We start from the raw sequence: 20,894 nt of genomic DNA, 5'->3' as shown, positions 1-20,894 counted from the left end.
TTTAGGAGCTGGAGCCGAGGGCTTATGAAGGTAGGAAGCTTCCTGGAAACCTCTGGGGCCTTTTGATCCTGATAGGTTCCTAGGGTAGTAGTAGCCAGACAGCATCAGCCCTGACTAGGCTTCATGAAAGTCAGGAGACTGAGCCTCAGGGTCTACTCCCTCAAGAACCTGGGACCCTGGTGGCAGGCATTCCACCATTCACTGCCTGAGAGCACAAATGCCTGGTGCCCTGGCCCAAAGGGTGGAATGGACACCCTCTACACCACAGGGGACTTCTGAGTCTAAGATCTTGCTTCCGAGAAGATCCTGATATCCAGCCCTGGCTCTGGCGCTTTGGCACTCAGGGCTGTAAGCCTGGCTTCTGGGTAAGCAGCTCTGACCCTGGGAAGTCTTAGGAGCAGAGCCTAAGACTTCCAAGGTGCCAGCTCTAGGAAGAGAGTTTCAGAGTCCCACTCTGCCCCGTTGGAGCAAGGTTGGGGCGGAGGGGTGTTGGCTCCACAGCAAGCTTCTGGGCAAACCACCCTCCCTGAGGAGGGCTAGAGCTGACCCTCCTTGGCCAGGCTGGTTAAGCCCTAGGTTGCAGCACAGCTCAGGGTAGGCCTACAAAACCACAGAATTCAGCTCAGCCTACAGCCTCTGGCCTAGTATGTATGTGTGTGACAGGAGCAGTTGGGTGGGGCGTGGGGCGTGGGGCGTTGCCTGGTGGACAAAGGGTTCATCCTGTCTACCAGCCTTCCCTGGGAACTAGGGAAAAGCCTCATTAAACAGGAGCCTGCAGCCAAAGCACAGGGGAAGTGCCAGGTGGGCAGGGGGTAGGGCAGAGCCTTTCAGCAGCCGGAGGCCCTGAGGTGGCCAGGGCTCCAGGGTAGGGCATTAAGGGCCTAGCCAGTCCTTCCCACGTTCATGCAGGCTGCCCTTTGGCTTCACTCTCCAGCCCCCTCCATGCCTAGTGGTGGTAGCCAGGGGGAGCTGTCTGGCACAGGGCCCAGTGTCTCATACCCTTTTCAGCCAGTGGAACGTCCCGCTCCACAGCCTCAGCACAAGGTTGTCCCAGGGCCAGGCTGCCCAGACAACAGGGTGGGGTTGCCTGAGGCTTGGTGTTGTGTATGGAAGCCCAGTGACTGGAGCTCCTCTCCTCTCCTTTACCTGGTGTTGACTGTGCCCAGCCTCCAAGGGAAGGAGGCCTGGGTCAATTGTCCCCACCAGGCCCTGAGCATCGTGATGGTGCAACCTCATCTTTCTTACCTCTGAGGGCAGTGTGTTGAGCACAGAACTGGACACTCATTAAGTGCTCATAGCAGGGTAGACTGTATAAATGAATGAAAGACTCAATAGCAGTCCATAGTCCTTGATCAAAACACTTCAGGACCGCTACTCTTGTTTTTTGCCTTTGCCTGCAGTGCCCCCTTCCCCGAGAACCCCTCCCTCCAGACTCCAAGATGGATCCAGCACTCAGACCCTGGGGCTGGGAGGCTATGTCTGCTACAGTCTCAGCAGAGGTGGTCCTTCCTGCTGCTGCATTGCTCTTACTGCTCTTCCCATGCCGAACTCAAAATCATGTCCCAGAGGTGGTCCTCATCCTTCTGGGATATTTTCATTAGCTCATGGCTGGAAATTCCTTACTGCGGTGCCCCAGCATGCCCTCCTCTTCTTGAGCAGGCTGGAGCCAGGAAGGGGCCCAAGGGCAGGGCTGGGCAGGCACAGGTGGAAATGAGGGACTCCTGAGGTAGATCTCCTCTGCTCTGAAGTTGAGCTTGGGCCTGGCTGGCTGGCTTCCCCTCCTCCCTTCCTCCCTTCCTAACCCCCCCTTAACTTCCTGCAGGCTCAGGTGAAAAATAAACACAGTCGGCATTTTCCCTGCAGACCGCAGCGGTCTGCTCACAGGCTGTGCGCACCCTGAGAGCCCTTGCCACCGCTAGCAGAGAAACTCCCTCGCCTCTGACGGTTGACTCTGAAAACCCCCAAACGCTTAAGCCCCACAACACTTTCCCAGTGAAGAAAGTTGCTGCTTCCTCTGCCCTCAAGACAGAGGTTGAGGAGCATGTGGGGCTGACCAGGTCCTCCCAAGAAGGCCTCCCTGTGGCAGAGGCTGTGTCAGGAAAAACACCCACCCCTTACCACCGCCCCCCCCACACACACACACCAGAATTCTTAGTTGGTTGCTATTGGCAGACACAGTCGATCAAGATGTATTTACTAAGCTCCTACTATGTGCCATGCAAAAGAATGTTCCAGGCTGAGAGAACATCTGTTAATGACAGGTGAGTGTTTACCATCTGCTAGGCATAGCTCTGAGCACCTTACAGAGTTCAACTCATACTCCTCTAAAACAAACCTATATCGGTATAATTACTATTCCCATTTGATAGATGAGGAAAGTTGGGCACAGAGAGGTTATAAAGCTTGCTCAAGGTCCCACAGCTAGTAAGTGGCAGAGCTGGGATTCTACCCACTCTACTGCAACGGTTCTATGGCTATCATGGACAGAACAAGGGGGAATAGAGGAGGGAGTCCCAGTCCTAAAGCCAATGTCCCCCTTCTCCAGCCTGGTTGGTCAGAGTTACCAGAGCCAGTGATTCCCTGATCCTAAAAATGTTCCAGCAGGTTCCTGTTATTGGGGTCTGGCCACACCCCCGCACCTGCCTGCAGGTAATCAATGGACATGGCCCCCAGAGTCCTAGCCCACATCACTATGGCACAGCGACATCCCAGCCATGCCCCGCTGCTCAGGCCTACGCTTCTCCTACCAGGTGCCCAGCTCTTCCTCTTAGCACCTTTACCTATCCCTTTCTCCCTCCTCTCACAACTTCCTGTACTTCCTTCTGCACTTTGCCAGGCTGGCTCCTCATGCTAACCTCAGGCTAAGGGTCACTTTCTTGAAAAGGACCGTGATCTGGGTGGGGTTCCAAACGCCCAGCATGCAGAGATGCCCACTTGGTCAGAGGTCAGCCTGGGGAGCCTGGAAGACAGAATTGGCTGGTAAATCATCTTTTCCTGTCAGGTTCTGAGCACAGTCGCTAAGACTTGTTGAATGAAGGCCTCTTGAATCCCCGGTGCCCCTGAGAATCTTTGCATGCCTCACTCACTCATCTGCCAGGAGCTGACTTCAGTCTCTCAGCTCCTGGCTCGTGGGGGTTCCCAATGCCTGCTGTGGAGCTAGGGAGAGGTCCTTGGGGACGAGCCCTGAGAAGGAGTGTCAGATCCACACCTTGAGCCTCTGTTCCTTAATGGCAGGGCCTGACCAGACAGAAAGGTGGGCTATTGATAGTTACTGTTCTCTCCACCAAGGCACATAAAAAATCTACAATAATACAAGTGTAATATGCTAATTAGACCAGACGTCCTTCTGGACGAAGCTTTGGCGGCAGGGGGCCAAGGCAGAGGCAGTTGCCGTGGTGGTGGGGGCTGAGCCCCCTGCATGAATTTCATGCATCGGGCCTCTTGTAGTATAAATGTCACATGTGATGCCAGACAGCCACTCTCATCTCTCCCCTCCTTTCACTGCTCCAGCCACTGAGGGCCATGCTGTTTCCTCTGCTGGGAGAACTCTCCTCTCCTCTTGGCTTATCCAATTCCCATCCATCTTTCAGGACTCATCATAAATGAGACTTCTTTCTGGAAGCCTTTCCTACCCTCCCCATTTGAGCAGGAGTTCCCTGCTAAGGCCCACCGACTATAGCACTGACTTGGCTTTGCTATAAGTGTCTGTCTTCATGCCTTCCCTGAGGTCTGAGATCATACCCTGCACTATCGCTATTATGTAAATTAAAGCTAGGCCCTCAAAGTTGGGTCTCTAGCACTGTGGATGGGTGCCCCACCCAGTGTGAGCCATTATTTAGAGAGAATGTGCCAGCACTGGACAGAGCACCTTGGTGGAGCTGGGCACAGGGTCAGTAGCTCACAGGAAGATGGGAGGAGCTGAGGCCAGTGCTTAGAGTCAGGGACATCCTGCCTGGCACCTGAGACCCTGAACCTCCTCCTACCCTGACTTTTGCCTGCCTGCAATACCTCTGGGAGTCAGAATGACCAGACAGAGCCAGGGTCGCCACTAGTTCAAATGGTATCTTTGTGCTAATTAGAAAAAGTACCCTTTCCTCTGAGACACCCAGGCCCATGCCAGGACACATGATTTGGGGGAGCATACTGCAGCCTGGGTTTCATTTCCTTGGACCAACTACCTAATGATTTTGGTTCTATCATAGTAGCCCTGCTCAAAAGGCCCCCTCCAGTTCACTTCTCTTCCCCACATTGCAAAGAGCCAGGCTTACCAGCTCTGAGCCCGTCTCCATCCATAGCCTGCCCCTGAGCATCTATTTACTCTGGCTTCAATCAGTTCTTCTGGGCTCCTCTCCCAGCTCCAGGCAACCCCACAGCTCCCTCAGACTTCGCGTCTGGAGCTGGGGTCCACTGTCCAGTGCCACTGGTGCTTAAATTAAGTGCTAAGGATTTTGGCCAGTTGCTGAGTGGGAAGCTCCCCCAAGTCCTGGGACCATGAGAATGAACTCCCCAGAGGGAGACAGGTACCCCAATATCTTCCAAAGGGGACTCCCTGCATATCAAGTGGGCCTCAATTTGTGGACTCCTCCAGACCCTACCTCTGCAGATATACCCCCAGCTGGGCTCATGCCCTTTTATCCTCAGCCCCCGCTCTGAGCCCTGCTGCCCAGGACATGGTGCTCTCCAGAGGACAGCCCGAAAGCTCCCCACCCACAGCATACTGGATGTCTTGTGCCAGACGCCTACCCCAGACCATGGAGCCGTGGCCGAATCGTCTGTGGAGCTACAGGGCTGGAGGTTGGCTGGGCCACACCCTCGTGGACCAGGAGGCTTTGGTCCTGCCTACCAGCACAGGACTGTTGCCATGGTTGCACAGAGCCCTGCCAGGTGCGTGTGACCGACCAGTCCACCAGCTGCCTGGCCTCGACATCAGATAACGGGGCCCTGCCACAGCAGAGGTGAGGACTGGGTCCCTGCATGCAGCCTTGGCAAACCACAGGCCTGCTCTAGACCCAGCCCAGCCGAGGCACCCTCGGAGCTAGCTGAGCCTCGTGAGCTGAGTGGCCTGGCCCACAGCCTCCAGCGGTTTCTATGCATTCGTTTGTGTTTTCCTTCCTCCTCATTGAGGTGAACGCCCCTCAGGACAGGATGTTTTCAGAGGAAAATACAAGCTTCCGGGAGCTGCTGCAGCAAGCTGCTAGCTGATGCTACCGACACATTGTCTGGGGACTCTGCAGCAGCCCCGAGGCTGGGCACCTCCCATCTCCAGGTAGTCACTCACTGGGTAGTTGCCCAGCCATCCAAGAGCCCACCGTGGGAAGAGGCAGGCCAGGATTCAGCCTAAGAGCTCAGCCTGTCTTTGGCAGTAGGGAAAGCAAGGCTCTGGGGAAGGAGGCATTTGAAGAGCTCAGAGATTTTGGTCCCCTGGGAGCAAAACCATAAGGCTTTGTAGAAAAGGCAGGAAGAAACCAGCAGAGGTACAGGTTTAGAGATGGCAGCCCCCACTACTAAAAGCTGACTGTGTGCCTTAGCACCTTGCAGGGTTCTGTTCCCCACCAAAGTCCCACCAGTCTTCCCAACCACTGTGTGACTGTGCAGATTTTGCAGGTGGGGAAAGGGAAGCCCAGAGAGGTTCAACAACTTGCCTAAGGTCTCTCAGCAAGTAGTGACAGATCTGGATTTGAATCCAGCCCTTTGGGGTTCCTGGCCAAAGATCTTTACCACCCGGCAACAGACCTCACAGACTATCTGGTAGTGTGCCAGCATGGAGACCAAGGAGCCAGCGGTTCTCAAATTCTACTCTTCCCCACACTGGGTCTCTAGCCCACTGGGGAGCTGGGACCACCAATTCTGCCAGAAACTCCTTGCCAAGAACCTTTCTTGGAACAAACTGACTGGAAGCTTGGCTCTGACCTCCACCTAGCCTTATGGGAAGGGTGCCATGACCCTGTCCTTGAATGATTTAGGTTCTATCATAAAGGACTAAAGCAGTGGTTCTCAACCTGTGGGTCGCGACTCCTTTCACAGGGGTCGCCTAAGACCATCGGAAAACACATATATAATTACATATTGTTTTTGTGATTAATCACTATGCTTTTATGTTCAATTTGTAACAATGAAAATACATCCTGCATATTAGATATTTACATTACGATTCATAACAGTAGCAAAATTACAGTTATGAAGTAGCAACGAAAATAATTTTATGGTTGGGGGTCACCACAACATGAGGAACTGTATTAAAGGGTCGCGGCATTAGGAAGGTTGAGAACCACTGGACTAAAGGGAAAACGAGAGGTTATCCTCCCACAGGGTCTGGCTGTGCTCTCCCCTCCACATGCCAGGAGGGGTGGGATAGCCCCTGGGGTGGCTCTCCATAGGGCTTATCTAGAAGGGTAAGTGTGCTGCCTAGGAGTGAGAGCCAGGAGAGCCTTGGCCAGGCCCAGAAACTCGGAGGCTGATCAGAAATGGTTTGAGGGTGGAAGGGACAGACTTGGAGATCTCACCCCCAGCTTCGGCACTATGTTCCCAGCCAGATTCATTCCAGCCAGCTTCTGAGGAGCAAGAGTGTCTGAGTTGCCTGGCCTGTACTAGTCCCAGAACAGTTCTGCCTTGGGCCACAGTCAGGAAGCTCAATCAGGTCTAACCCCTTGTAGCTATTGCCAGTTAAGGCCCTTGGGGCTCTGCCTGGACTCAGCGGTTTATCCGAAGGGAATGGAGGCAAGGAGAGGAAAGGAGCTGCTGGAGGCTTCAGGCCCCAGTTCTTCTACCCAAGCTCCTCCTGCCCAGTTTGAGTGGGGGAGGAGGGCAGGGCTGCCAACTGCCACAGGGCCCCTCTGTGATGGAGCTTCCTAATGAGGTTGAGTTAGGGGTTCCCAAACCACACCAAGCAGCTCTTATAGATACACACCTGAGTGTAACCGTATAAAAATACAGGGGAGAGGGTGAAATGCCAAATTGCTGGGGGTGAAGTGTGGGGAGGGATGGAACAGGGAGACCCAGCTGTAACTATAAACTCATTTTTAAAAAACTGGGTGGAGAGATAAATTGTCTAAGAGGCAAGGAAGCATGGCAGTTTAAGGGCAGTAAAAACAAGTAGATGCCTGGGTTCAAATCCCTCTTCCAGCATTTACAAGGTGCAAGTCTCTCCATGCCTCAGGTTCCCCAACTGTACCATGGCTATCCCTCACTGGATTGATGTCAGGATTAAGGGAGTTAATAATGACAAAGGCAAGTGCGTTCCTGGACCAAGGCTTTTCAGGAAAGCCAGCCTTTGTGCCAGGCTGGGGCCGCTGGCCCTCTATTTCCTTTGGACTATTGCCTGATTGCTATCGGCTCAGACTGCTGAGCTCCTGACTGGCTTTCAGTGACTAAAGTCGGGGGCGGGAAGCAGAGGATGGTAGCAATAGAAAAAACTGCTCTCAAAATGCCCCTGCAGGGCTGGCAGTTGGCTCGGGTTCACAAAAGCTTTCCCACTGAGTGTGGGGGGCACATTCAAGGATGCCCTCAACTTCCTCAGTCCAGCCATTCGCAGTGACTCAGGGTCTAAGAAACCCTCCAGCCTAACCCCAGACCACACAGAGGAGGGCTCCTGGGCCCAGAGAAGCCCAACAGTGAGCTCTGAGCTAAGCTAGGACCAGGACCTGTCCTATGTCATGCATCAAACCTGATTCAATTTTAAATGTCATTTATAAACACTTTTCCAGGTAGCATTTATTTTGGAAGCCCTGTGCTCCTGCCTCTAACCAAGAAATACAACCTCTTTGGCCCTGGGAGCCCTAACCTTGCCAGGCATCCAAGAAGGAAAGGGTCCAGGCCTGACCCAAGCCGAGAGCTATGAGGTCACATGCAGCGGGGCAATGAAGACCAAATCTTTCCTTGGGGCCAGAGGAATCCAGCTGGATCCAACGCATGAACCCAAAAGAGTAGGGAAAACTTTGCCTGGACCCTCGCCTAGCTTATCCCACCAGAGACCTTCAGCTTCTTGGCCTACAATGCCCCCATCTCCACACATTCAACAGCTAAGGGGCAGGGCAGCGAGGAGCATGGGCTTTGAGATAAAACAGACCTCAGTCCAAGTCCTGATCTGCTAGGTATTAGCACGATCTTAACCACTCTGAGCTCAGTTTCCCCATCTGCAAAATGAGAGCAATAATAGTATCTACTTTCTTGGATTCTTGCAAGGGTCTTGATATTGGGATTAAAACCCCTAGTACAGATCTGGCAATACTGCTGCTATTATTCTTTTAGCAACTGCTTGCTGAGCACCTACCATGTAAGGCACTGAAATTCCATCAATGAAGAGGACAGACGTGGCCCTGGCCCTGTAGATCTCCTCTATCCTTTTTTAATCCAAACCATCTTCCCTGAAACCCCCAACTCATCATGGCCATCAATCCCTGTAGCCTAAGCAATCCCAGCTTCATCTGTCCCCACACCCTGTGGACTGCGGTCACCCTCAGCTCCACCCATGAGGTTGCCTACCACAGCTGGGTGGCTCCCAGGCTGCACCCTGATTCAAAGCCAGCCAGCAAGCTCTGGGGTGGTGGCCACAGCCTGGCACACACACAGTGGTCACGCCGCCTGGACCCTCGGCTAGCTCATCCCACCAGAGACCTCACTGCTGCTGCAGAACTCTCCACAGGCTGTCTCTCAGCATCTCTGAGGGCCCGGGCCCACCCACCCTCTGCCTGCCTCACCCACCCTCTGCCTGCCTGGCCACCAGGCCAGCCACAGAGCCATATGATTTGAATGAAACTTCAAACTTAATGACTTTCATGCTGGTTATTTAAAACGCAATGTAATTTTCTTAAACACCCTATTATTTCCTTTGATAGTTACAAAGCTTCCCCCAATCCCATAAGCATGTTTATTTTTAGGGAAAAGAGTGGTTTGCAGTTGGTCATGGAGACCATAGGGAAAGGGAACCCACAGAAAGCAAGGCAAATAGTCAAGCCTAGCAGCCTGGAGACCCACAGCCGCTCCCCGTTCCTGTTGCAGCAGGCTCTCCACCGCCACCACAGGATCCGGTGCAGGCCCCTGCCCTTCTCACACCAGCACATCAGCCAGTGGCCGCCCTGTCCACCAATCTGAAAGTGGCCAAGGCTCCCTTTCTGTGTTCTCCCTCCACAGGACCCAATGGCTTCACCATTAACTTTCCCATGGACATTCCAGGCGTGTATGGCACTGAGGAAGGGGTCTTAGGGCCACCAACACACTCTCAACTGCTTCCTCCTGGTTCTTTCAGACATTCTGCCCTGGGTGAGGCCTTGGGGCCTGAAGCTTTGACCAGCTGGATGAGATCTGCGCCCAGATAAAGTGGCCCCAGGCAGTGGCTGCCCACGCTGGGAGGATGGATGGGTGTGGTCCTGTCAGTTGGGGCTCCCTGGCAAGGGAGGTGGCCTAGTGGTGGGTGTTCGTGCAGAGGTCAGCTGAGCCTCACCAATGCGGGGCGTCTTCTGGGAGTGCCTATTTTTAGATTCCAGGCTTTCATGTGGCCGAATGATGTAGAGTTTACAAAGCATCGGTAATGCGTTTCAGATGGCGGCCCAGCAGACTGGGAGGCTGGGCCTGCTGCAACCAGAGCCAGGTCAGAGTTAGTCAGAATACCCTAAGCCTGGACTCCCGTCACCTGTGCCTCCCTCCTCACAATCCCTTCTTGCCTGATGGGGAGGCTGGCCCTGGAGCAATCCTTATAATAGCGCCCCCATACAGCAGGCCTCTCCAGCCAATACTTATCTGACGCTCAGAAATCTGCCAAGGCTAGGGATCCCCTGCCCCCATTTTAGAGGGAGAAACTGAGACCTAGAGAGGTTAATAGAGTTGCTTGAACTCATATAGCCATGAGAGGAGATGCCCTGGTCCCCTGGCTTCCTTACTCATCACAGCCCCCTGGCCTCATGGGCAAATGGGGCTTTCTAGGAGGGGGCCAGCCCACTGTTCCCTGGGGCCTCAGCCTGCCCACCCATGCCTACAGCCACCGCTGTATACCCATCATTTGGAAGCAGATAGTGGGGCCCAGACAGCTCTCCTGTCCTTGGAGGGAGAAAGAGTTGGTTGTTTTAATGGGAGGAGTAAGGGGGCAGGGAGAAGCTTATTTGGCAGAACATCCACTTCCTCTGACCTCTGGGGAGCTTTGCCTGTAGAAGTCTGCCACAGTGTGAAGGCTTTGTATCTCCAGTTTCCCTCTGGGCGTTAAGGCTCTGTCTGTTGACACAGCCCAGGCAGGCAGTCTCAATGGGTGAGACAAGCTACACAGGCAGCCTCCCCAGAGGACCAGATCACGTGCATCTCAGCCCCACCCCAGGCCAGGGTCCCTACCCCCTCCCAGTAAGGGACAGTTTCTTCACCCACCAGGGGACTGAGCCAAGAAGGGGCCAGATCCTCTGACCAGGACAAACCCACCCCGCTGCAGCTCAGAGACTTCATGCATGCGAAGGATGATATGGACTGCACCTTTTAGGGAGGGAGGTGTCACCCATGTCCAAACCCCAAGCATCATAGGTCTGTGAGCTGAGGCAGCAAACTGCCTGAAGGAAGAAGCTAACAATGTCCTGGTTCTCAGAGAACCCCCTTCTCAGACTCCTGGAACCTCAGAGTCCTGCTAGAGACAATGCTGATGAGAGGTGCTCTCCACACTCTGGCTGAATCACCAATGGGTGGGACCTGACCTCTGAGGTTCAGTTCCCCTGAGTAAACAGGGGGCCAAAACCCTCCACTCATGACCCTGGAGAGACTGAGAGTCAAATACAATAACACTAAAATGGAAACTTCCACTTCTGAGGTACTCTTCTTGCACGTGCCAGCACCCTTGAACCTCCCCAAAGCCTACCCCTCCCCAGGCCCTGCTCGCACCTCAGTTACCCTGCACCTACCAACATCCATCCTGTGCCAGGTGCAGGCTCTGCCTGCCTCGCCCTGGTGGGCACTACCCTGACCTTGGTGCTGCCAAAACACCACATGTGCCCACCAGGCACTCCCAGGCTCTGGAACCAGCATTGCCTGGGCATCAAGGTCACATGCTGGGCCATCAGTATCAGCCCTGTTACTCTAGCCTCACACCTCGTGGCCCCCACAGACCTGGGCTTTGGTCCACCCTTCCAATGGTCAAGAAAATACAAATTTCTGTCTCACACCCTATGCACAAGCTGTGTCCCCACACCTTGAGTGTTCTCTCACTCTCAACTGCAGGTTCCTGGCCAGCTGGAACCCTCCCGGGCTGCCCCCACTGGCCCCTCTCCCTCCTCAGTGCCCTTTACCAACTCAGGCAGGCAGAACCTCAAAGCTGACTCTGAGCCCACAGGAGAGTCTCTTGGCCTTGCCAGGACTGAGCTCTGGGCGGGCAGAGACAGCTGTCCTCTCAGTGCTGAGACAAGGCCAAGTATACAGCAGGGGTGGGGGTGGGGATAGGAGCAGGTGACTCAGTAACTGCCAGTAGGGGTCTCGGCCCAGGATTCTAGGGCCAGATGGGCAGAACAGCTGTCCTCTGCACTGCCCCAGGCGAGCTGGCTGCTGAGCTGAGGGAGAGCACCCCGGCTCCAGCCCAGTCTCAGCTTCAGGAGTGCCCCACCTACTTGGCACAGCGCCCTTCACAAGGGCCATTATCACAGTGTTCAATTCCTCCCACAGTGGTTTCCACTCATGAAGCACCTACTACGTGCTAGGGATCTCACATACACTATCGCAATCCATTCCACAGTAACCCATGGAGGTAGGAACTCTCATTATCCTCAATTTTAGATGAGGAACCTATGATCCAGAGGAGTTAAGTAACTTACCCAAGGCCACTCAGCCAAGAAGTGGCAGATACATTTGAGGGTGGGTCTTCTAGACTCAATGCCTTCCCCTTCCACTCTCCTAAGGGGCCTTGGACAAGTCCCCTCACCGTCTCAAGCCCAGGCCACACCAGTACTGACCTGGTCTTACTGTCCCCACCTGCAGAAGAAGGGTTGTTACCCGAGGATCTGGGCACTTTACCGTTGGGGGAGGGAGGCCCTGTGACCTGATAAAACACCTGTTTCCTCCAACAGAGTCTTGTTTGTACACAGTGGCAGGAAGCAGCCAGTCACAAGGTATGAGGGAGTGTGATTGTATGTCTTGAGGACCGCAGCTGCCTAAGAAGGCCCCCCTATCCTCACCGTGTGGCTCTATGTCCATCCTGATCCAGCTAGACTTCAGCAGTTAAATGACTTGAAGCCAGTGCCCCTGGATCCCATTTTTACAGCTCAACTAAACTTCCTTTCCCGCAGGGACAGAGCATGGGAGTCTCAGGAGACCCAGGAGGCATGGGCTGCTGGCAGCCTCTGGGAGGGGATCACCAAGACCTCCCTTCAACCCCACTCACACCCGAGCCTCTGGGCACCTGGGGAGGTGGACAGAGTTCGTATGAATGTCCCTATTTCCTGGCTGTGGAAACTGACTTGGTGAAACTGTGATAAGAATTCAGGAAGAATACCTGGGTCCTGGCAACCAACCCAAGGCTCTCTGTTAGCCTTTCCACCCCACTGAGCTAGAGGGCAGCCCTAAAACTGCTGTCCCTGGGAACAGGGTGGTGCAGGGATCTGCAGGATGGACCTTCCTGGTCCTGAAAGGCATCAAGGGAGAACCCTGGAAGCAAAGTCCGATTTTGGGAGCAGCTGAGGGGGTGCTGCAGATTTTCCAAATACCACAGCCAACACCACATGGCCTTCCAAGTCAGGAAAGAATGCAAGTCAAAGTAACTTCTAAGTCCCAATGCACACGACAAACCTATTACATGAATGATGAAAGAGAAAAGTCCACATTAGCCATGTATACACAGGCCCTGCAAGGATCCCAAAGTGAACTGGGGCTACAGGGAAGCAAATGCCAGATTCTTCCTCCCTCTTGGTCCCATCATTCTCCTTGGATACTGTGCTTCAGGAAAATAAGCAAAATAGCCACTAAGGAGTGATTTCTACAGAGCAACATTTCCCAACCTGTGAGCAAATGAGGCCACATGAGGGAGAGAGTCAATATTCGAGATAAACAAGTAAAGATGCTGTACATGGCACTGTCAGGGGGCCTGCAAATATGCACCCCCACACAAGGGGAGAATCGTGGCAAGACACAGAGCTGCATGCAGGGGTGACTGTGAGAAAAGGTCTGAGGATGGTTCGGAGGCTAATGACAACGTGGGTCTCTTTCCCTTTTTTTCTTACAATATAGCTTAAGCCCCTATCATCCTGTGTAAGGGGTTCTATATGGTTGAGGAAAGGGGACCTCTTTCAGATAAATATTTGGGGTGGTGGGAGAGGATTCTCAGGATCAACTGAGTGGCCACAGCTCCTGTCCTGGCCCGGGAATAGCACTTCCCCTTCCAAGAACCCCTGGGTGACGTAGAGCAGCAGTGAGGAGGGGGTCTGTGCACCTGTGTCCCCACCCTAGGGCTGGCCCCAGGATTCAGATCCCCAGGCCCCTGTGGCCCAAAGTGGAGATACAGCCCTCTAGATGGTAGTCCACATGGGGCTACAACTGAGCCACAACGGCCCCAGAGGAGCCAGGACAGCAAGGGAGAAAGCATCAGTCATGGCCCAACCCCCACTGTCGCAAGCCCAGGCCACACCAGCACTTTCCTGGGCACCTCCCTGGCACTTCTGCCTCCTGACCTCACTCCAATGTTGGGAGGAGGGCTTACCACTCACATTGTGCAGATGAGGACACTAAGGCTGAGATACTGTTCCCGCCCTTTTCTTTTATCCTCACCTGAGGATATGTTTATTGATTTTAGAGAGAGGAGAAGGGGGGGGCGGCGTAGAAACATGGATGTGAGAAAGATTGAAACATCAATTATATGCGCTCCAACAGGGGATCGAACCTGCAACCCAGGTATGTGCCCTAACTGGGAAAGAACACCCAGCCTTTTGGTATATGGGATGATGCTCCAACCAACTTAGCCACCTGGCCAGAGCAGGCTGAGATACTTTTGATGGATGAGCTATCTTTGGTCTGAGCATGGCAAGTGCATCATAAAGCAGGGCCATCTTTGGCCAGAGAGGCTGTGAGGGTAGGCAGCCAAGGCCCATGGCCATGACAGAGGGTACCAAAGGAGGCCTCTCTGAGGAGGCGACCTTTGAATTAAGCCACGAATGAGGAATGAAAAAGGTGTAGCTATGTTAAAAGCTGCGAAAGAATTCCAAGCTGAGGGGCAAGTGCAAAGGGTCCTAAGGTGGAAAAGATTCTCGTTGATTGTAAAACTTATTATGACACTGAAGTGGCTGCTATTTAGGGAGAGAAGAGTATGGTGCTGATGAGAGGGGTGATCAGGTGCTGGCCACCCAGTCACTCAGGCCGTGGTGCGTGGTTTGGACTTTATTCCATGAGCATTGGGAAGCCACTGTAGGGTTTAATCAGGTGGGAGATGGGATCTGATTTATGTTGTTGTTTTTTAAATATATTTTTATTGATTGGTTTCAGAGAGGGAGAGAGAGATAGAAACATCAATGATGAGAATCACTCGGCTGCCTCCTGCATGCCCCCTACTAGGGATCGAGCCCATAACCTGGGCATGTGCCCTTGACTGGATCGAACCCAGAACCCTTCATGTCTGCAGGCCGAAGATGCTCTATCCACTGAGCCAAATTGGCTAGGGCTGATTTATGTTTTTAAAGGACTCCTTTGGCTGCTATGTGGAGCCTGAAGTGGCAGTTAGGGTAAGGATTAGGGTGGGGGCGGGTGCAGAGGGACCCTGGAGGGGGCTGCTACTGCCATCTGGGTGAGGGATGGAGATGCGTGGGAGGTGGTGACTGAAGTGGAGCAAAGTGGGAAATCGGGGATATCTGGAGAGGAGCCCAGGTGCCTGCCAGTCCCTCTGTCTTCACCTGTCGGACAACTGTGCTTTAGGAATTTGCTCAGCAGACCCTCCTGTGCCAGCTCTGCCCAGGATTCTCCCAGCTGGGTCTTTTGTGACAGCACTGTCCAGCCAGGGGGGAGTCTTCTCCACTCGGCCAGATGCTCCCAGAGGCGGAGCACCTAGGTGCTCAGCCTGGTGCCAGCCTCCCTTCTAACAGGCTTCACTCCAACCAGAGCTGGTGATCGACCATCAGTAACCCTCCCTAACAAGGCCCTGATGCTCTCTCTGCGGGGTGTGGCGGGCTGAGTGGGTGCATCTCTGCAGAGCTCCCCTGGATAGGCTGGCCATGTGTCAGCAGCACTTCCTTCCTATGCTTGTCTTGCTCACACCCTCACCTCCTGCTCCCCGGGGACTTGTTTGCACAGCCCTCACCTGGACCTCAGGCCTTGGAGCCAGGGAATGTGAGCCAAATGGCCAGGAGCCCCAGCATGAGTCCACTGCCTAGCTGGGCTCCTCCACCCAGGAGCTGATGCCTGACTCCCTGGCTTGAAGCACACCCAGGTATCAGGAAGGCTATAGTCTCAGACACAGGGAAATAGTCCCGAGTCCCTATGAGAGCCAAGAGCCTCAGGTGTGTGTTTTTTCCCATTGTACTGAGATGTAATTCATGTACTATAACATTCACCATTAAAAAGTATATGATTCAGTGGCTTTTAGTATATTCATATGGTAGTACAACTGTGTCCACTATCTAATTCCAGAACATATTCATCACCCCAAAAAGCAACCCCATTAGAGTCCATCCTCACACCCCTCTTCTCCCAGGCCCTGACAACTACTAATTTACTGTCTGTCCCTATGGATTTGCCCATTCTGGACAGTTCATCTAAATAGCAAAAGGCTCATCAGCCTTCTAGGCCACAGGTTCTCAGTGTAGCCCAGGGAAGGGGTCACAAGAGCAATGTGGCCTCGTATTCCTTTTGAGATGAGGATTTGTACCAGATTATCAGTCCTGCATATTCAAAAGCCTGTGTTTCCCTAAGTAATGATGCCCTACTCATCCCAGAAGCCCCTCAAAGTCTGGCCCAGAACCCACTCACTGCTCTCTACCCCTATCCCCAGGTCTCAGAGCAGAGGAAATAAAACCAAAATAAGGAGTGGCGACTGCTCTAGGCCAGTAACTGTGCAAACCCGCATTAGATGCCTGACAAACATCAGCCATGAAATAAACTCTGACCTAATTCCCCTTACAGAGTCTACAAGACACCAAGTACCAAAAAGAAACAAACTTTTTTTTGGGGGAAAAAAATCTCCCTCTCCCCTGTGGCAATTGAGCTTGAGGTGGTTACCTGGCCCGTTACTCCAGGCTAGGCTCGGGTCTGCCTGTTTTGAGGTACTGAATGTGGTAGCCACATGGACATTCCATCTACACATGGGCAGGGAAGTCAGGGGATTGGTCTTGAGCTCCTCAGCACAACTGCTGACCACTTGCATTCTCTCAGAGAGGGCTGGACAAAGGGCCGCGGAGCCTAGTTCTAAAGCCCACGGGCAGGGGCTGGGCAGCCTGTCATTTGTGCCGTGAAGAGCTCAGGAAAGCACCGCTTTGAAGAAAACCTCCAAAGGCAGTTTTCCCTCAGGGCCCCTGCAAGGAGCTCCTGACCCACTTGAAGAGAATATTTTCTGATTCTAGACATGAACCTTGAGTCACATGATAAATGTGCTCCCAAAACATAGGGTCAATTAATTTTGCTTTTTAAAACACAACCAAATTTGTAATTGTCTATACAACTCTTCAGGTATTGCAAACAACTACTCTTACTTGCTATTTGCTTGTAACTATCAAGTTTTCAGAGAGTGGAAGGGAGCGGGAGAGACAGAGAGAAACATCGATGTGAGAAAGACACAACGATCGGTTGCCTCCCTCATGTGCCTGGGGCCAGAGCCAGGATCAGGCCTTTAAGGGAGGTACATGCTCTTGACTGGAATCGAACCCAGGACCTTTTAGTCCGTGGGCTGACACTCTATCCTCTGGGCCAAACTGACTAGGGCTATCAAGTTTTCTTAAAAGAGGCTCCACTACATTCACATACATCTTCTGCACGCAGTGCCACCCCTACTTAGGCCCTTGCCCACATCCCCTGGAGCAGCTGGCCCCAGGGCACTGAAAGTCAGTGCCAGAGCCTGTCCTCCTGTGCTCCCAGAAGTGAGGCAGTGGGGAGGCAGCAGCTGAGTGGGGAGGAGAACCTAGGGATCTGCCCTTATAGGGAGGGTGTGACACATACAAATACATCTGCTGTATCTTGAGAAAGCTCCTAAGTTGAAAAAAACACACAACCCAGGCCAGGAGAGGGGTGTTGTACCCCGCCGCCATCCTTAGGCTGGAGTTGGCTGTGGGTCCACCTACTCTTTGGCCAATGTGAACTAAAGGACACCAAATGGTCTCAGCATCACACCCCTACAGAGAACGAGGCCCTCCCTCTCTGGGCACTCTCCCACCACTTGCCCATGCCATGAGAGGAACTCGGAAACACTGCTTCTCCTTGCACCACTGTGGACTCACAATAAGCAGGAGGGGAGCCTGCCCTGCTAGGCTTGTTCTCGGGCCTAGGCCTTTTGTCTAGTCAGGGTTATCACAGTGACTCAAGCCCCCTGACCATGTAAGCAAGCAACTCACCTGCCAGTGGTTTGGCAGTAGTGGGTTATGTCAACTTGGCCCCAAATCGAAGGGCTTGCTCCTTCTAAGGGGCCCCAAAAGCATCTTTGTTAAGCATCTGCTCCTGTGGGCAGAGGTCTCTCAGGAGAGCTGCGGCATCAGGTGCCAAGGTCAGCCCCCTCCCCGCTAGACTTGAAAGGAAGCAAACATCCTCTCCACCCCTGAGCAGAAAGAGATAGAACACTCATCCAACATGCTCCTTCTAGAGATGAGAAAATAGGGGTGCAGAGGGCAAGGAGCTCACTTCCTGAGTCAGCTGTCTACAAGGCTTTCCATCCTGGGTTTCTAGAGGGAAGCCTCAATCTGTCATCTCACCTCCCACTGCCTTCAGCATGAAACCCTCATCTCCAGATCAGAAAGCCAGGCAGTCACCCTCCTCCCTCTGGGTGACCCCCACCATGAGCCATGTGAGCCAGGATAGGGCCTGTACCTGTGGGACCCACCTACACTGTGCCCGCATTTGCACCCAACATCCGCCAAAGAGAGTCCCCCAGACCTTTCATGTACTCTAGGAGCTCTAACCTCACCCCAACTGAGGACAATCTAAACACTAATCTGAATTTTTTTTTTTAAGTGCAGCTTAACTGCTCCAAAGCACTCAGAGTAGGCTCTTCACACTTGAGATCATCTGCTCCAATGGTCAGAAAAGCATGGTTTGTAATGATCATGAAATCTTTTCAAACCACTGGGTATGTAAACATACTTAATTTGCAAATTCATCAAACAGGCCCTTTACCAACATTACTGATTTGAAACACCTCAACAAACCTTTCGTGGTGCATTTGAGACCAAGCCAGCTTCACTTTCCACACATGGTGTTTAGGCATTCTGTTGCATGGTGCACTCAGGCCAATAAGGACAGAGCAAGTAGCGATCCACAGCCAGGAAATCTGAAGCCCACCAGCTTTTCTGCGTGTTCCTCCCAGCACCAAGGCTTGGGACTTCGGGCTTTAGGGGGGAGGCTAACTACAGAGCTCACAGCTCAGACCACACTATGCACACCACCCTCAGGAGTCAGGGGGATGGATCTCAGCTCAAATGTACTGTGAGAAGATTGCACCCCAGCATCACCAAGCACCAGGATAAGGCCGACACCTGCTTGTGAGCAAGCTGGGAGGCCAAAAGCCAACAGCCAGCGTGGAAGTGGCGTGCCCAGGGCCACCCCTCCTTCCTTCAGCACAGTTCTGCTCTGGTTCAGATCCCGCTGGGCATGAACGGGAAGAGAGACCAGAACGGAATTCTCCCGTATCTATTTTGTTGTAAGCGAAAGTCACTTCTTGCCCGTGCCTCACATACCTGGTCAAGGAGGTCGCAGGCACCCGGCTGGGCTAGGGCCACTTACCAGTGGGGGCTGCGGCTGGGGGTGCTGCCCTGCTCCCGACGGGGGCGGGTAGTGCATGAGCAGATTGAAGGCGGAGTAGACGGTGTCTTTGTACATGCTGCTAGCGCACTCCGGGGCCTTCAGGCCTGGAAAAACCACAGCTGGGTCAGACACGCCAGCCCGGGCAGCGAGGGCTGAAGGCTGTCTGCTCTCGAGAGAAAAGCAAGAATTGCCAAGGGGTCCCCTTCAAGTTCGTGAGAAGAAACGGGATGGAGGTGCCCAGTGCCAAGGGCTGCGAAGATCCTAGGTCCAGGCCTTCCCCAGGCGGCCCCCACCTGACCCCCACCCTCCCAGCCGCCCCGGAACCCTGGCCAGCGCTTTCTCCTCGGGACGGGGATTAGGCAGTCACCTGGGCAGAGGGGAGGCGGAGATGAAGGGGGTCTGTTTACTCCTATAAAGGTCAGGGCACCGGAAGTGACTCGAGCCCGGAGGCGCCCGGGAAACCCGCCCCCCACTCTCCCCACCCCCTCGGTTTTACCGCCTCCTGGAGCTGCCGTTGGGGGGAGGCGCCCCCTCGGTTCGCTCCCTCCCTCCCCCGGAGGCCTGGGCCTGAGCGGGTGGCGGGCACCCGGGCCGTGCAGAAACTCACCGTCCTCCAGAGCTTCTGGAAGTTTGTCGGGGAAAAGTCTCTGCGAAGTGTGTTCCCGCCCGAGAGCCTGCGGGGAAATCGGAGGGGCCGTGAGGGGCGCGAGGAAAGCTGGGGGCTCCGGGCCAGGGGCTGGAGGGGCTCTGAGGGATGGGGACCCCCTGGGCCGCGGAAGGGAGGGGCGGGTCCGCGAGAGCCCAAGTCGGGCCGCGGCCGCGCGGGGAGGAGCGGGGCGGGGGCCGGCGCTCACCTCGGCCCCGACCTCGGCCTCGCCGCCGGCGCCGGTCCCCGGGACCCCCGCGCCGCCCGCCGCGCCCTCGGACTCATTGACCAGCGACGACTTGAGCTCGGCCAGGTCGCGCTCGGGGCCCGCGGCGCTGTCGCGGCTCTTGTCCTGCTCCTCGCCTTCGTCTTGGAAGGCCAGCAGCTCGTCGGGCGCGCCGAGGTCGTCGCCGCCCGCGCCGCCCCCGCCGGAGTCCAGCTGCGGCATGGTGCGCTCCGCCAGCGGGGGCGTGGGGCGCCGAGGTGCGGGGCGCGAAGCCGGCCCCGGAGCGGCGAACCCGGAGTCCGGACCTCCGAGCCCGGAGCGCGGCGGGAGGAGCGCGGGCGGACTCCGCCTGGACGGGCTGGGGGCGCTGGGCGCTGGGCACTGGGCGCGGGCGCCGGGTTCAGCCGCTTCGGGAGCTGGCGGGTCGGAACATCAAAGGCGCCGCCGGCGGAGTGCGGGGGGCGGGGCGGGGCGCCGGGGGCGGGGCGGGAGGTGGGTGGAGCCAAGTCGCCCGGCCCCGCCCCTCCTCTCCCGGGAGAGGCCGGGACACGCCCAGGGGTATATTCTTAAAGGGCTCGCTCTCCCGGCGGAACACGAGCGAGGCGCCGGACACCCAGAAAAACTGCGGGGATTTTAAAGCAGGAGCCAAAGTGTGAACTGCGTCTGTGCCCTGAGCCTAGTACGTCCTGGGCTTGGATTTGGGCCCTTCCTAGAGTTTGGGGCTGCTCGGAGGCTGTGCTCCAACCCCGCACCGACAGGAATTGGCCTCCAAGCCCATTTTCCAAACCTAAGCCAATGAGGTCGTCCCCTCACAGCGCGAACACCAGCATGTGCCCGTCACACATTTATTGAGTGCCTGTTACATGTGGGGCTCATACATCACATTTGTGAGGGCCTCTCGGCCATGTGGCGGCTCCAAGGAGCGAACACAGCAGCAGGACAAGGAGGAAGGACCCCGCTCCCCCCCTTCCCCCCCCCCCCCCCCCCCGCCATGGGGATCCTCCAGCCACACCCTCTCCCTCCCACGGCTGTCCCAACTCAGTTCCAGGCCTAGAACCTGCGGCCCGGGGGTGCCAGGCAACTTAACACGGGAGAAGCCGCATTCCCGCGGAGCCTATTGACTCCGAGCCCGGCGCAAAC

General features: G+C 54.9%; 1 protein-coding gene across 4 annotated transcripts in view; it reads right to left on the bottom strand.

Annotated features, from left to right (window-relative positions):
* Positions 1-20,186, bottom strand: part of TCF7 (transcription factor 7) — a 38,560-nt gene extending 18,374 nt beyond the window's left edge. For all 4 annotated transcript variants that reach the window (XM_059698405.1, XM_059698404.1, XM_059698407.1 and 1 more), the window contains exons 1-3: positions 19,737-20,186; positions 19,490-19,556; positions 18,862-18,986 (exon numbers count right to left, since the gene is read on the bottom strand). In XM_059698405.1, coding sequence (XP_059554388.1) covers positions 18,862-18,986; positions 19,490-19,556; positions 19,737-19,976 — 432 coding nt within the window. In that variant the 5' untranslated portion in view covers positions 19,977-20,186. The remainder of the gene's footprint in view (positions 1-18,861; positions 18,987-19,489; positions 19,557-19,736) is intronic.
* Positions 20,187-20,894: the final 708 nt, after the last annotated feature.

This window comes from Myotis daubentonii, chromosome 5 (assembly GCF_963259705.1).
Source record: "Myotis daubentonii chromosome 5, mMyoDau2.1, whole genome shotgun sequence".
Taxonomy (NCBI): Eukaryota; Metazoa; Chordata; class Mammalia; order Chiroptera; family Vespertilionidae; genus Myotis; species Myotis daubentonii.
This window is presented reverse-complemented; position numbering and strand designations above follow the sequence as displayed.